Here is an 11684-nt window from a genome sequence, read left to right as displayed (position 1 = left end):
ATCTACTCACCTTCGAATTGAAGCAACTACAGACTGCAATTTTTCACTTTGTTAAAGTAGATACTGGCTTTTACAAATTAAAGCACGTAACTTCACGGGGAAAAATTACTTACACCATCTCTAATCATCTACAACTTTCATGTGAACTTGCCAGAGATCAAAGTACAGTGTATTGCAATATTTGAATCTTGTAAAACGAAGAACGCAAAAGGGACAGGCATCAGGGCTCTTCCTTCAGATAGGTGGACCTGGCTAGATATTCTATGTTCATATCAAACTACTTCCCCTTTTGGTCACAGGTTACGAGAGTGGAAAGGAATTTCCTTCTCGTCACCTCTGCGTAGAGTTTATCATGAACTCTTATCATTTAACAATATCTTTTCTTCTAACCTATAAACAATAAGAAAATGAGAGTATTTTCAATAATCGAAATACTTTATTACATTTTTCATTGCATTCTTTTTCATTCTATGATTTTATCTCCCGTGCATATCGATCCTAACAATTAAACGGAGATAATTCGATCATCCACATTCAGTCCACATGGTCCCCAACATTCAGTATATGCATGGCAACAGTTGCAGCATTAATGATTAAATGGCAGCTTATCAACTAGATTGTGGGCCAGTGTTTTCATGAAACCTGAAATGAATTGCGTTTTTAAAAACTCATAAATAAATAATATGACTTTTTAATTTTTATAGATTACTCCTCCTCACTTTAACAACTATCATTTATTTTTTGTGCTTAAATATAAACAATATTTATAAATTGTCTAAATTTTTATAACAAATTTTCTATTTTGTCCTCATTAATTATTTATTTTAATATTTAATATATTGTTTGTCTCATTTTTCAAATTATCATCTCTTTTTATTATACATTCCCTCTCTTTCATAAATCTCTTTGTTATAATAAATTTTTTATTTTTTTCTTATATTCTCTTCCCTACAAATAAAAATATTTTAAAGAAAAAACTTTTAATTTTTATTTATTTATTATTTTTAACTAATTTTTTAATCTATATAACGAAGTCTCATGTTGATTATAACAAGAAACGGAGGAAATATATATTATAGGTATATAAAATAGACATAGATATGCGGACGTGAAACACGAGCAATGCTGTTGGATCTATTTAAAAAGTAAAAGCAGAGCGCAGGAAGCATTAACATTTCCAAGATAAGGTTGTTGAACCAGGAAATAGCATGGTACCTGCTACCTAGGCAGTCAATTTCAACGATAATGCCTTGGCCTTCCCATTTGGTGTCACCGTACTGGCCAAGAACATGAACTCTCGGCTGGCCTTGGCAATCACTGAAACGGGGAATGTCTTGATTGGCTTTCTTAGCCAGTAGGCTTTCCCAATTTTTTCCTCTGTTATTTTTTCTTCCTTCTCTTCTTTTTTAACTCAAATTCTTTAGTTTTAACGTTGTTCATAAGTTGTTGACAATGTTCATACGACATTTTCCAGGGGTCAGCTTTCGAGGGACAAATTACAGGCCACACCAGAACAAATTTCCGTACATCAAAAGTTTTAATTCCTCACAAGACACAATCATTTACATCAAAGGAAAAAAAAAGGGGGGGTTGTTGGGGGAAGTGATAAACTGACCGGGAGAGAAGTGCGGGTGGTAGATGCAGAGCCATCTCGTATCTTGATGCTGACAAACCAACGTTAACGACGCCATTTGCACATTTCAAAGCGGCTCATAATCCAGTTAGCGCCCAATTTACTTACAGAGCCAGAGATTAAATAGCACAAGTCCAAAACCTTCTTGGAGCAAGCCACTTCCTTCCTTCGTGTAGCATTGGGCGAATCGTCCGTTGGAATTTGAGTACTACGTATATAAATATAATATACATATCTTGATGCATGAAAGCTAAGATATGATGAGTATTTTAGTATAAAAATAATGCCTGAGATGCGTAAGAGAAATCATTTGATAAAATCTAAAAGAATCATTGGGGAGTATGTCTGACTGGAATCTTGAGATCCTGCAGCTTTGCCCTCAGTTTCATCGGGAAAAAAGGGGTTAGTTAACTCACCTTGGTCAAGGGAACAAATTATCCATTTTATTTGCTGCGACGTTATGGACAAAAGTTATACAGGACAAAATTAGTAGAACAATGACAAGGCATTTCATTTGTTTTGTCTCTTCTGTTTAAAATTATTCGCCAAGCTCGGGCTCCTTCATATGATATGTATGAATGTGATAGAACGAGACATGACGGGTAATTCTTGATTCTTCTCCTCCTCTGTTTCTTTCCTACTGGAAAAACAAAAAACTGCTGTTGAAAAAATCTTTAAATTTTACATTATCCACGGCAAAAAAAAAAATTGCTTGTTCCCGACAAAAAAAATACAGTATTCAATATTTTCATTGAACACCAAGCGATGAATTTAATAATTGTTCCTTATTTTACTTGGCATCAGTCTCACTGTTTATCATCCAAATTAATGAATCGGTGACTCATCCTGTATCCCCTGTTCACCAATAAACACGCGTCTACACTTGACACGGGGTCATCACAGTTGCTTATGAATGCAGATACACGAATCTCCATTGTCAAAAGTCATTTATTCATACTTGCAGGCTAGGAAATAAAGTCGGCAAGGTAGAATAAAGTGACGGAGCGGCGAACGATGAGGATATAGATCGAGTAGCTCTACGTAACAATTCGTGAACAGGTTCGGTGTTATGGGCATTTAGTATTAATTCCGTGTCCCCCTCACTGTCACTTCTTTTTTAAACGGCAAGTTTACTCTTTCACACGTAAATAAATGACCTTTTAATTTTATTTCATTCATCCTCACGGTCACAAACCTTAGGAATGTCCCACGTGATCATAAGACACAGAAGTCAAAAAGATTTCACTTCGTAGTCTTTTTTATAGTTAACAAAACGAAAATGTTCGGTTACAAGCAAGTGAATGTGACTGGCTAACTACTCCGCTAAACTCCAGCAAACGTGTCATTTGGATTAGCCTTGATCGGGAATACGAAAAGCGTGTGATCAGAATGAGAGCCACTAAGCTCGCCTTGCTATCTGCTTCCAATAAGGAGTAGGATAATAATAAATATATAAAGAAACGACGGTCACTAAAGAGGAAGCTGCTTTTTGCAGTCGGTAGCAACGTCAGACAGGCCTGATGTGAAAAGCGACCCCAATTTCTGTGGATCTACGCTCAGAATTTCATGATGCATAACTAGTGCATGTCTCTTTCTCTCTCCTTCCTTTACTCTTAAGAGCCCAAGACCATGATGGCGAATCTTCTCCTGACGCTGCGTGTGTATTCCGTCAAGTGTCATGATTCCTTTCATCCGGGTAGTATGATTTCTTAGTCGAGAAGTTTAGTGGGAGGGGCTCCTTTTCTTCTTCTTTTTGTGGTGATTCCTCTGTCGCTCGATATTGTACGTTCGGATCCCAGCTTCTTCTGCCCTGCAACTCGCAGGCCAAACAGGAGAGCCATCTTTTCTGATCACATATAGAAGCATCGATCTTCAAGTTAGGATTTTTACTCCTAATTTCTGATATGGCTTGGTTTTGTTTCCATTATTCAAGGGATTTTGACCCTCTTGCTCCATCATGCTTGTTTCTTTGATTAGTTCCCATTTTCCTCTGCACGCGTGTTTGAATATTTATCTCCCATGGGTACCGTGGTTCCTGTGTCTAATCGCGTGGGCTATGTTTTGTTCTTGAACGTCTCCTTCCTCTTACTGGCTTGTGTGTTCGGGATTATCCATGTGCACTCTACAGAACCTGTTGTTCTTAGCCACCGTGCCGTCTCATTCCGTGGCGGGACTGCCGGGACACAGCAGGTTTGCCACGACTTTGTGAGACTGGACGATTACAAAGCCAAATGTTTGTACCTTCAATCCAATAATCCATGCGTCTCGCAGGGTTATATTGACTATCTTTACCTTTTCTATTGCAAATTTGGGCGATTCCCATTGTTGGGCCATGTTCTTCTGTTCCTTTGGCTTCTTGTTCTGTTTTATCTGCTGGCTGATACAGCTTCTGAATACTTCTGTCCTTCACTTGAAAACCTATCCAAGTCACTGAAGCTATCCCCTACGATTGCCGGCGTGACGCTTCTTTCTCTTGGCAATGGAGCCACTGACGTTTTCGCCAGCCTTGTCTCCTTCAAAAGTAGTGGTACAAGCGACATTGGCTTCAACGCTGTACTTGGGGGTGCTTCGTTTGTGTCCTGTGTCGTGGCTGGCGTGGTGAGCATTTCGGTACGGCACAGGAGAATTCAAGTTAAAAAGTCTGCCTTTATTAGAGATGTTTGTTTTCTTCTCTTGGTCCTGCTTTGCTTGTTTACCATTTTGATCAGCGGCCAGATCAACGTTCTAGGAGCAATATGTTTTTGCTCCATGTATATAGCTTATGCAGTTTTTGTTTATATCTCATCTACACGTTGGAAAGATATTTGTGGAGACGCTGAAAGGGATAGTAGTGATTCAGATTGTTACAGTAGTGACTTGACCGTGCCCATTCTCAGTGGCACAGAAAAAGGATTAATTGAAAGTGTAGAGGAAGGTTCTCGAGAAGATTGCCCGGAAATTAAGAAAAATTGCTGCTGCATGAGATCTCCAATATGTTTAGCGTCATTTTCTGTCTTGAAGATGCCACTTTACTTGCCCAGGAGATTGACAATTCCTGTTGTTTGTGAAGAGAGATGGTCTAAGCCCATTGCAATTTCTTCCGTTGTACTAGCACCTCTTCTGTTATCTGCCTTGTGGATCTTTTGTGAAGGAGATACCACGATCAACAAAAGCCTAGCAATTTATGGAATTGGATTGCTGATTGGGATCATATTGGGGATCACTGTGTTTTTCACGACAGAGCAGTCAAGCCCCCCAAAGAAATACTTGTTTCTATGGCTTGCAGGAGGCTTTGTAATGAGTGTGACCTGGAGCTATATTTCGGCTCAGGAATTGGTGGCACTGTTGGTTTCACTTGGCTATATATGTGGAATAAGTCCTTCAATGCTGGGGCTAACAGTTCTTGCTTGGGGGAATTCAATTAGTGATTTGATGACAAATTTAACCGTGGCTTTACATGATGGACCGGAAGGTGCTCAAATAGCAATATCTGGTTGTTATGCAGGCCCCATTTTTAATACTCTCGTTGGCTTGGGCTTGTCTCTCGTAAGCTCCACTTGGTCAGAATACCCATCTTCTGTTGAGATTTCTAGAGATCCATATCTGCTAGAGACTCTGGCATTTCTGGTGGCTGGATTGGCCTGGGCTCTTGTGGCTCTGACAACCAGAGATATGAGGCTTGATGGAGTCGTCGGCGGAGGGCTTTTGGCTATTTACTTTATTTCTGTGTTTCTGAGGCTGATTCAGACACTCGGGCCTCTCCAATACCCAGATACTTGAGTCCTACTCTTTATAAGGTGATCTGAATTACTTGAATGAAGCAACTGACATATTTTCTGTATAGTTTTCTGTAATTTTAAATAGGTATTGCCACCGCTTTTTTGCCTGGATAGTGGCAGTTATACGTTAAAAATCACTGTTTTACAGATGGCATATTCACTTGTTTTAGCTGGAAAAAGATGTTATATCCACGGACCGCATGAACTGTATATACTACTATATAGTGTTGCTCATGTTTGATGTTTAATATTATTCATAGCGACTTTGCCCCTGCCCCACATGTTGAATGGTTAATGAGCTGAAGGAATTTTGGAGAGTATTTTATCAGATCAATGTTATGGCAGCTTGACGTTAATATTCTGAGGGGTTGTCTTGACTTGTAGGTTGTAGATTTGAAGGATATGTAGTTCTAGGGATCCTAAATCGTGCTAACTAAAACTTTTATTATCATTTTATATCGCTTACAACTTTTTACTAAACACTGTTTTGTGGACTTTTTACTGCTTAATTGCTCGGCGTGGGCAAGGTACAAGAAGACAGGCCCTATCTGATGCTCAATATCGAAGCAATGGAAGCGATTTTGTTTTTCGGACACAAAACAATGGAAGCTTTTTTTTTTTTTTTTTTCCGGCCAAACAGGAGCGTTTTGTTTACCTCTGCATTAAGTTCTTCTTCCTTACAACGTCACTCGTTTTTTTCCAAAGAATTTCACAACATATGAGAAAAGCGTATCTAAATATTTTGTCTTTTTGTTTCAAGATGATTGTTATTTGAGAGTTCCCCATATAAATTAAGAAATTTAAATCTAAGACTGGACTGAAATATCGTTATAAATATTTACTCATTATGTGCTCCATCTAATTATATATTTATATTCATTAAGGAATGATAAATAATGCAAAAATAATTTATGCTTGTTATGAAAAATTCTAAAAAGGCCGGCGACAACAGTACACGAAGTCTTATCGCAATGTGAACCTCACAAAACTACTGGTATTATTTGACTCCAGCAACAACCAAGTCTTGAAAGCACAAAAATCATATTTGAAAATGGTCAGATTATAATATAACAGTGGCATCCAGTTATCAATGTCGAAAGTTATAGTATTTTATATTGGGAACTCGGCAATTAATTTTTTTCTTGGTGTGACCGTGCATGGCATGTCCGATGATATTGATTATACAAGCTCAACAACGAAAGATGGACAAAACAAAATCAAACTAAACAAACAAAAAAAAGGTTAGTTAAAGGAACATGCACTAACACTTCAATACTATAGTCATGTTGTTAAGTTCAATACTGTACTCATGTTGTTAAGTTTTAAAATTTTATTTTAGAATTAGGAGGTGTTTGGATAGAAACCAAACCATGATTTCAGAAGTGTTTTTACGGGTTACAAAGTAAATACGTAAAGGAATTTGTCTCGTTTTGCAAAAAAATACTTCTGAAACTATAGTTTGAAAGTTGCCAAACACCCTTTTAGATTTTATATGTATAACCAAAAATAATATACCTTGCTAAGTCCAAACGAGGTTGCACATGTTCATTCCGTGGCGTTTGCGGATTGATTGAACCAAGGAATGGTCACTTTCAGAGAGGGCCCTGCTTGTTTGTCTTTGGTTAATTATCAATTGTGGTACAATTATTGGAACTAGTGGCTCTGGATCCTGCCCTCTTCTTTATCTCCTCCAGAACACATGCCTGCACTTATCACTATTCCCTTCCTTCCATGGCTTACCCAATCATTCATTCACTCTCGCCTTCAAATATCCTCTACTCCACACATTTTTTGCCTAAACTAGACTAGATGGATAAGATTCCCAGTTCAATATTACTGCAATTAAGTTCCCGAATTTATACTTTGAATACGACTCAAAACAAATACCCCCTGCAAGTTGCGTTAATGACTGGTTTTTTTTGTTGGAGAGGAAAATTATATGTCTTTGGTGCCAGTTGTTTTAGTCGGCATCACATTCGCATCCCTTCAATGTCAACATACTATATCCGTATATCGGTGTCATTGTCAATAAAATTGACAGAAAATGGCATTGTTCATGTGCTGCTAATAATATGACTCCTCGTCTGAAAAATTATACTATCTCCGTTTTTAATTATAAGACCTCGTTTGTAATTTACAAACCATATTTTATAATTAGGATCGGAGGTAGTAAAATATACAAACTTAATGTTTACTCTCAACTATATCAGTTAGTGCATCGACCAATAATAATAGTGGAGGTTATTTTTCCTACCATCCACTACTTCTTCTTAATGAGAGGGGGGTGGGGAAAAAACAATAATAAGCCAGGGCTCCAGAAGACATTGCCTCCTCCCTATAAGAATAACCAAGGAGTGTTCATATCATGATTTTTTATTTTAGCTTCAGAATTTATTCAAAACATGAAAATTGCGCAAGTTATTAACAGTAAAATCTGGGATTTGCGTTGGACAAAGCGCAACAGGACGGTGGGGTAAATGGACCACCATGATTTAGAAGACATTACACACAAAGAGACGCCGGGAGTGGTCCAAAACGACATGTATGGTTCTTCCCCGGCCCAGAAGGCTCTCACACCAGTTGTGCTCGATCTTCATCGTCATCGACGACCTTCATTTCTTCCTAATAATTAGAGAGAGCCTTTGTCATGCTTGGTGTTTAGGTGTTAGATGAGAAAAACAAATATAAAAAAAATTATATTTACAAGTCAAACTTACATGTTTACAGATTGAATTTAGGTTGACAAATCAAACTTCTAGATTTACATGTTCGAATTACTCCTTTACAAGTTAAGCTTGTAGAAGATCGAATTTCTTAGAATGTCCGCCTATATTTAATTTTCTTACCTCCATCTATGAGTAATTTTAGCCATGCGAAGCTAAACTTTTTTTTAAAATTTTTTTCACCTCTGCGCTTGCCAGAAACGTTGTCATACTTATTATTGTTTAGTTCCCATCAATACTTGCGTATTAATCTTGTATTCGCGAGGTGTTAGCGTCTCATTGCAAATTGATCGATGATAGCAATAATTTAATCAACATTAGCTTGGTGCCAAACAAGGACAATAATGAAAAGCCTTAATTTGCTTAAAACATACAGTAGAAAGATTATCAGAACTAATTTATAGCAAGAGGGCCATAGCTAAGGATGGTGACAATAACCTCTTCTCTAAACCTTGGACCCTTCAAGATTGTCACTTAGGTAAAGCCATGATTGGCAATTTCATTACTACACTGTCTGATAAGGAGAGATTCCTCTGACCTTTAAAGGAGATCACTTTTTCCCCCCCCAGTTATTGTAGTTATCATCTATTAACGACAATGAAATTTACAAGATTGACGCGTTTTGAAACGGGTGTCAGAATATGGAGAAGTACATACAAAGCGACCATTTTAAGGCAAGGCAGCGCTATAATTTAAGAACAACAATGGCCGAGGCGATCCTGATGAAGAGAAAGCAGAGGTAAATGGCCAAAAGGCCAGCTCCCAAAACCTTATCCAATTTCATGTTCTTGTTGGGCAATATCACAAGTGCCCAAAGCAGCCCCGCCGTCAAGAACAGAAGAGTCTCGTATAAGGATTGGTCCTTAGGAATCACATAAGATAATGGATACTCAGACCATGCTGATAGAAAAAGAGGCAGCCCCAAACCCATCAATGTATTGAACATCGGACCTGCATAGCAACCTGATATGGCTATCTGAACCCCATCTTCACCACCATTTAGAGCCATTGCACCATTAGCTATCAAATCCCCCATTGAGTTACCCCAAGCTAGGACAGTTAATCCTAGAATGCAAGGGCTTACCCCAATTATGTGTCCTAATGAATACAAGAGGGACACCAATTCATCTGCAACAATGTAATTCCATAATACACTCATTGCAAATCCACCTGCTAGCCAAAGAAACAAACACTTTCTTGGTGGACTTGAGCTCTTCGTCTTCACCCATGTTGTACACCCCAAGACAAAACCAACCATAGCAGCTGGCAAGTACTTGATCAAGTTGCTCTTTTTATTCACGTTTACCAGTTGGGTATCGCAAACGGCTGCCAACACAAGTGGGGCTAATGTGACAGATATCACTGCATATGGCTTTGACCACTTTTCTTCACTCACAATTGGTATTGTTAGTCTTCTTGGCAATGAAAGTGGTAGTTCTAGTGCTCTCAGAAACTTGATTAGGTATATGCATCTGAGAGAAGCCTTTCCAGAGCTCCCCGGGTGTTCCATTTCATCTTCAGCAACTCCTGCTTGCTCTGCTACTTTTGTTTTCCCTTTCTCACTATCTACAAAGCCCAACATTGGTACGGCAGACTCTGCCAGTGCCAAGTCGTCTGAAAATGCTGCAATAATTTCTTCTTTCTTTTCCCTTTTGTTCATGAAATGAGGAACTGAGACGGCACAAACATAAAGGAAGTAGATAGAAATATAGCAGACTGAACCCCATAAGTTGATTTTACCGAGGTAAATGATCAACGATAGGCTGAACAAAGAAAATAGGAGGAAACCCACATCTCTAATGAAACTAACCTTATCAACTGTAACCTGCTTTGGGCTGACCAGAATACTTATAATCCCCAAAACAGTGCTAGTAACAAAAAGAGCACCTCCTAGGATGCTATTGAGGCCGACGGCACCGCCGCTGGATCTCGTGAAGGAAACAACACTGGCAAAAAAATCAGGCGCACCATTTCCCAGAGAAAGCAATGTTACTCCTGCTATGGTCGGCGACAGCCTCAAGATACCGGACAAAGCTTCCAAGGAATGACAGAAGTAGTTCGAAGCTGTGTCGCCCAAGAGATAGAACAATACCACGAGCCATAAAGCAAGCAGAGCATAAGCCAGAACTGGAAATTGCCCAAGATTGCAGTAAAAGATCTGAAGATAATTTATGTACCCTCTGGAATTGCAGTTGAGATTGGCCTTGACGTACGAACACTTTGACCTGTGGTCTGAATGCTCGTGGAGATCGGAGCATGCATTAGTTTGGAGGTCAGGCAGAGTCCGAACGCGGTTAAAGATGGTCGCAGAGGGGCCATGGGAATGCCGGTTGAGAGCATGATTGGAATTGGAGGGAGAGAGATAGGCCTTGAGAAAGAGAAAGAGGAGGAAGAGGGAGGATATGTTGAAGAAAATGGTGGCAAGTTTTCTGGGACGAGATTTGGAGTTGGAGAAGAAGAAAGTTGCCATTAATTAAAAGAAAAGGAGGTGGATTGAAGGAATAAAAATGGCTGAATAATATATGCGGACGACATCTGGTGGGCCTTTTGCTGTCTGTTAGGTGCGCTATGCGAAGGCATGGGCAAATATGAAGAAGACAGGAATGGAAGATTCAGCTCTCAAAAGTTCTTACTCCTTAATTAATCTAAGCTGATTTGAAATATTAGTCCCGAAAGGATCCGGATATTGAAGCGTGGTGATCAGCAGAGAAACGTGATTAAGGTATTCATTAAAAGGCAAAAGAGAATGAAGGTGAATAAAATTTAAACAACCAAGCTTGGCATTTCCGACAATGTTCGCTGTACTCCGCCGGGTAACATTTTCCCTGTCCCCATCCTGAACGCGCAGTCAATCGAAACGCTTGATCTAATTTTTTCGTCGGATCCTAGACTAATTTAAGTACATCATACTACTAATACATCATAATTCCTTGTTTAACTTCTTTCTTTTCTCTACCTTCTGCTAATGCTTTGTCGCTGTAAACCATGATATGATGTCATTAACTAAGCTCCTCATCAATTTTCCATGTCAACCAATATCTAAAAGATGGCCTCCGTTTGACGTGTTTTTCAAAATTTCTTTTACATGAATTATGAATTATAATTGAAAACTACTCACAACTCATTTTAAACAGACTCATGGCATCACGACGGAATCGCAACCCCACCCAACTTCACCATAGTTTAGTTTGTCGGGGGAAAAAAGGGGAGCAGGATGAGAGGGTTGGATTTGATTTGACAGCGCGTGGCAGACTCCAAGAAACGCTCAAACGCATTTCCGATCAATTATTAGAGAATATGCCATTATTTGATTCGGCATGAAAAGACGATGGCGCACGTAAACGTGCACGCGCTTGTGTTCACATTTCCAGCCATTCATTCATGAGTTAAACTCGGTTACTGTCCCTGCTGTCCTCACTCCTCACACCGTTCACAATTTCAAGTGGTGCATCATTATGTGGATGCTAAATTGCTAATCATCACATGTATTTAGATATGAGTTTGGATCTTATAAGTTTTACATGTAAACCACACAAAACTCTTCTTACATGATTATTTCGTATTTTTTAA

General features: G+C 38.9%; 2 protein-coding genes across 2 annotated transcripts; one reads left to right on the top strand and one right to left on the bottom strand.

Moving 5' to 3' along the window:
* The first annotated feature begins 3169 nt into the window (after positions 1–3169).
* LOC114719905 (cation/calcium exchanger 2-like) lies at positions 3170–5670 on the top strand. Its single transcript, XM_028905475.1, has one exon. The coding sequence runs from the start codon at positions 3653–3655 to the stop codon at positions 5390–5392; it is 1740 nt and encodes a 579-aa protein (XP_028761308.1). The 5' UTR covers positions 3170–3652; the 3' UTR covers positions 5393–5670.
* A 3086-nt stretch (positions 5671–8756) lies between these two features.
* Positions 8757–10681, bottom strand: LOC114719904 (cation/calcium exchanger 1-like). Its single transcript, XM_028905474.1, has one exon. The coding sequence runs from the start codon at positions 10582–10584 to the stop codon at positions 8800–8802; it is 1785 nt and encodes a 594-aa protein (XP_028761307.1). The 5' UTR covers positions 10585–10681; the 3' UTR covers positions 8757–8799.
* Between the last annotated feature and the right edge of the window lie 1003 nt (positions 10682–11684).

The sequence above is a fragment of the Neltuma alba genome, unplaced genomic scaffold (genome assembly GCF_004799145.2).
Source record: "Neltuma alba isolate B1F8T4 unplaced genomic scaffold, ASM479914v2 tig00011958_pilon, whole genome shotgun sequence".
NCBI lineage: Eukaryota > Viridiplantae > Streptophyta > Magnoliopsida > Fabales > Fabaceae > Neltuma > Neltuma alba.
This window is presented reverse-complemented; position numbering and strand designations above follow the sequence as displayed.

Coding starts and splice junctions, on each gene's coding strand:
- LOC114719905 (XM_028905475.1), top strand. CDS start 3,653: ATGGGTACCGTGGTTCCTGTGTCTAATCGCGTGGGCTATGTTTTGTTC.
- LOC114719904 (XM_028905474.1), bottom strand. CDS start 10,584: ATGGCAACTTTCTTCTTCTCCAACTCCAAATCTCGTCCCAGAAAACTT.